Here is a 4,588-nt window from a genome sequence, read left to right on the forward strand (position 1 = left end):
TGATAAGATTCTTCTCTAATCTCTGTCATAGCACCTGTAACAATATAATAATTTTTTAGCCAATCTTATGATTGAATTTCTCACCAACTATACACTTCAAGACCAACCTTGTGGGCTAACTTAGTCAACCAAATACTTTTCAATAAATTTGTGCCTGAATTCTCTTACAACAGAAATGCCTTAATTCTCTGACAATGGAAACATCCAAAACTAACCTCGTGTTGGGCTTGTGATACCAATTGTAGATTCCAAATTTTAAAGTTCTAATAATAACTAATGCGCGTAGGGTTATAGATTAAAGGATGAAACAATCACTAACATATTTTTGAGAGACAAAAGAAATAAATAATTCACACTATTATTGATATTTCAAAATAGTGCAAGAAACTCATACCATAATAAAACCTTACAGACTCTTTCTGGACTCTCTTAAAAAAATATACTAAATAATGTCTTATTTATAACCTAGCAAACTTATTGAGAAAGAAACCACTTGTATAAGAAATTACCAAATAAAATATTAATTTCTAAATCACACAACCACTAAAAATCTGACACTAACAATTTTTAGGTTTGGTTTATTTTGCCAACAAGGAACACATTTCAATTTTCCCTTAAATCATACGATCTCTAGTAGAGATTGACCGGCAAACGTGGTTCTGGGATCATAGCAACTGGAGTCCTTGGATGAGTTATGAATCCGTAGAGTTCTTCCATGCAAATTTCTTCTGGTTTCATGCCATGAGGCAATTTCCAGTTGAATCCATGCAACAAGTTGGCCAACGTTGATCGAACAAGTTTGAGTCCAAGGTTATCGCCTGGGCACCTCCTTCGACCTGAGCCAAATGGCAATAACGCAAAGTTTTGTCCCTTCATGTCAATATCCTTCTCCAAATACCTTTCTGGCATGAACTCTTCAGGAGAATCCCAATACTTTGAGTTCCTCCCTATACTCCGTGTGTTTATAAACACCACTGTTCCTTTAGGAATGTGATAACCAGCTACAGTGCCATCCTCAATGGCATGGTGGGGTGGAAGCAGCGTTGCTATTGGATGTAACCTAAAGGTTTCCTTTATGATCGCCTCTAGAAAAGGTAGCTTTGAGAAATCAGCCTCTTCCACCCACTTATCTCTCCCTATCACTCTATCAAGCTCTTCGGTTGCCTTTTCAATGAGATGTGGATGTTTGAGAAGTTCATTCATTGCCCATTCTACTGTGGACGCCGAGGTATCGGTACCACCAGCCAGTAAGTCCTGGACATGATCAAATCTTGGTAAAATTAGTCTTGCCATGATCAAATGCTGATGAAGTATCATGCTTGACAACATATTGAAAGCAGAAAACCTCTTAATCAAAAGAAAAAAGACAGTTATATTTAATGGCACATTATAGTAAGCTAAACTAAAGTGCTAGCTTTAAGTTTCAGTAAGTTAAAGAGGTATAGAGATCTGGAAATTTGATTAACCAATGAGAAGAAATAGCACCAGAATTAGCCCTTTCATCTGATCTCCGGTGAGTTTAACCTGGAGATCAGGATCTTCAGCATATTGCAATAGAATGTCCACCATGTCCTTAGGGATAAAATCTTTCTCCGTTTTCCTCTTGGCCCGATGATCATCAAGCACATGGTTATGGAATCTATCAAATTTCTTGTAAAGTTCTTTCATTTGCTTTACGCAACCTTGAAGGTCAAATCTGTCGAGCCACGGAATCCAATCCCCAATATTGAACACACCACCCAGCAAAAACCAGGTATCTATCATCTCTTGGAGTTCTTCAAAGGTAACTACAGATCCATCCCCTTCAGATTGGGCAAAGTACTTGTTACTCAAAACCATTTGGCATGCAGCGGAGAGTGTAAAACGGATTAGATGATCTCTCAAAAGTACTGGCTTTCCTGAGAGAGCATACAAACGAGACATGAAAGCATGCCTTTCCTCAATGCGCATGCTCTCGTAGCGGTCAAGTCGTTTTGGACTAAATATTTGGGTTAGACAAATTTTACGAACTTGTCGCCAGTGTGGACCATATGGTGCCCATAACATGCCGGAGCAGTTGTAGCTAGTGTATTTGGCAGCAGCAGTTGTAGGCCGAGAGGCGAAAATGTTGTCATGCGTTTGCAAGAATTCTTTTGCCATTTCAGGGGATGAAGCTACTACAACAGGGCTGGAACCAAATTTTAGTTGCATGATTTCTCCATATTTCTGGGACAATAAGTGTAAGGATTGATGTGGGTTTGAACCGAGGAGGTTCAGGTTGCCAATAATAGGCCATGGTTTTGGTCCTGGTGGATGATTTAGCTTGAGGCGTTTGTGAGTGGATACTTTTGAGAGAAAAACCAATGCAACAAGCCATGCCAAGGCTAGGAGTAGCCAGGTGCTTTCCATCAGGGCTGAATAGCAAGTGGTGGTTTAAATGCCAAACTCCAGCGGGGGTTTTATAGACATGGTCAAGTTTGATCATGTTAATGTCTGTACGTGCCACATGCATTGGCTTTGAATTATTTCAGAAACCTTCCCTAAGGTTTTTGTGAATACCACTTTATACTTCTAGACTTTTGAAAATCTCATTGACCTCCCCTAAATCAACTCTTTTGTAACATGTTCAGGAACTAGGAGCAAAGTAAGATTAAAAGATTCATTTAAGTAAATGACGGGTATTTTGCATACGTACAAGTTAAAAAACCGAATTACACCCGTTCACTGCAAGTATACAGATCAACTAGTAGTTTAGGGTATATATCGGGTCGATCCCACAAGGAAGAGTGAACAATTACCGGTATTACTAAAGCTTCTCTATTATTTAGACTATCAATAAATTATAACAAATTTAACCTACTGAAATTATACAAAATGACACATGAAAGCTCCTTAGGTTATGGTATCTCTAACTACTCATGCAAGTGCTATATTTGGATCATTAATTACTACATCTAGGCTAGTTATGGTGTAATTTCCTAATGCACTTGAATCCTACTTTCGTAGTGAATCAATTATACTTATAACTAATCCATACCTATTCTCATGGTTATGAAATTAGTTACAAGTTCATTTCTTCAATGAAATTACATGAAATGAATCACTAAAAACCACATAGATGCACCTCTACTTTCGTGAGTGTACTCCCTATGTTTAGCACTTCTTGAACTAATGTTAAATCTCAATTTTCATTGCAGAAATAACACCTTAGATAATCACAATTAATGGTACCAGATTAATCATGATTTAAAGAGCCAAAGTACTAAATAATTTGCTCAAATCATAGCAGTCAAATAGCCAAATAATAAGCACTAACAATCATAGAAAGTTCAACCAAACCCAAGGTATAAACTTTAAAAGCACATATTAAACATAAAATCCAGAACTTGCATATTGACTAAATTTGGAATCAAGTACAAAAGATAAAGAGTTGAAAAGGAATGTAACCCATGTCACTTGAGCTCATCACCTTGCCTTCTTCATCTCCATCTTAATCCTAGTCTAGCAATATACAAGAGTGGATGAATTACACTAGCTAAACTATCCTACACTAAGGAAATGGAAGAACTACATTTCTGCACTCTTCAAGCTTCTCCCGTATCTTTCTCATTTTTCTGCTATTATAGCTGATGAAAAGCTCCTCTCTAGTCCAAATTTTCTGCTCTAATGATTCTCAAATCTCCATTTGTTAAGGAAGTCAAAAACCATTGTTTTTGACTTGAAAATAAGCCACCTTGTCTGCCCTTTTGTCTTCTGAAGCATGTGCACCGAATTCTCTTGCAGATTGTAGCTGGAAAGTAGTTTGAACATAAGAGAATTGACTGAGCAAATTGCAGAATTGCGGCCAGAAAACGCGCCTACACAAAACGCGGTTACAAGTCACGTTTTGTGTACTCGCGTATTCACTTTGTCCTTACTTCAGCTGCGATTTTCTCTATCATAAAGGCTGAACTGGCTTTTGTGTAAAACAGCAAAGTTGTAGCCCTTTGAGTTAGCTTTCCAATGCTTCAAGAATCATCCAAATCTGAGCTTTGTAGCCTGAGATATGATCGAAATACTAAACACTGGTCAGAGCTCTGTTTTTCACTTTGGACAGCTGAGTTGAATTTCGGTATTTCAACTTTTGGACTATGAAAATGGCTGAACTGGACTTTGATGTCTTCATACCAAATGTAGATATATCTCTTAGCTTCAAAATGGTACCAAGATCACCTTGATCCGATCAGTGTAGCTCCAGATATAGTCAAAATACCAAAACGTGTCAGAGTTGTCAAAACCTGACTTTTCTTGATTCAAATTGCATTTTTCCTTTTTACACTTCATATTTTATTTTCACCATTTTAATCCATCTTCAATCATCCAAATATCTTCTCAATACACTTCATTTGATGATTGAATCATTAAACTTACAAAATATGAAGTTTTTCCCATAAAAATCCATAAAATGCAATGTTTAGCCATTTTAACATAAAATGTAGTTTTTTACCAAAACCTTAGTTATTTTAGTTATTAAACTAAATAATCAAACCAAAATTAACTAATAAAACACACTAAAAAATACGTAAAATAAACTCTTATCAAATACCCCCACACTTGAACCATTGCTTGT

At 36.7% G+C, this 4,588-nt stretch overlaps 1 protein-coding gene across 1 annotated transcript; it reads right to left on the reverse strand.

Moving 5' to 3' along the window:
* Positions 1-342: 342 nt before the first annotated feature.
* Positions 343-2,388, reverse strand: LOC113783701 (cytochrome P450 71A1-like). Its single transcript, XM_027329908.1, has 2 exons — positions 1,486-2,388; positions 343-1,254 (listed from the first exon to the last, which is right to left on the reverse strand). Exons 1-2 carry the CDS (start codon positions 2,386-2,388, stop codon positions 631-633), a joined length of 1,527 nt encoding a protein of 508 aa, XP_027185709.1. The 3' UTR covers positions 343-630.
* Positions 2,389-4,588: the final 2,200 nt, after the last annotated feature.

This window comes from Coffea eugenioides, chromosome 9 (assembly GCF_003713205.1).
Source record: "Coffea eugenioides isolate CCC68of chromosome 9, Ceug_1.0, whole genome shotgun sequence".
Classification (NCBI taxonomy): Eukaryota; Viridiplantae; Streptophyta; class Magnoliopsida; order Gentianales; family Rubiaceae; genus Coffea; species Coffea eugenioides.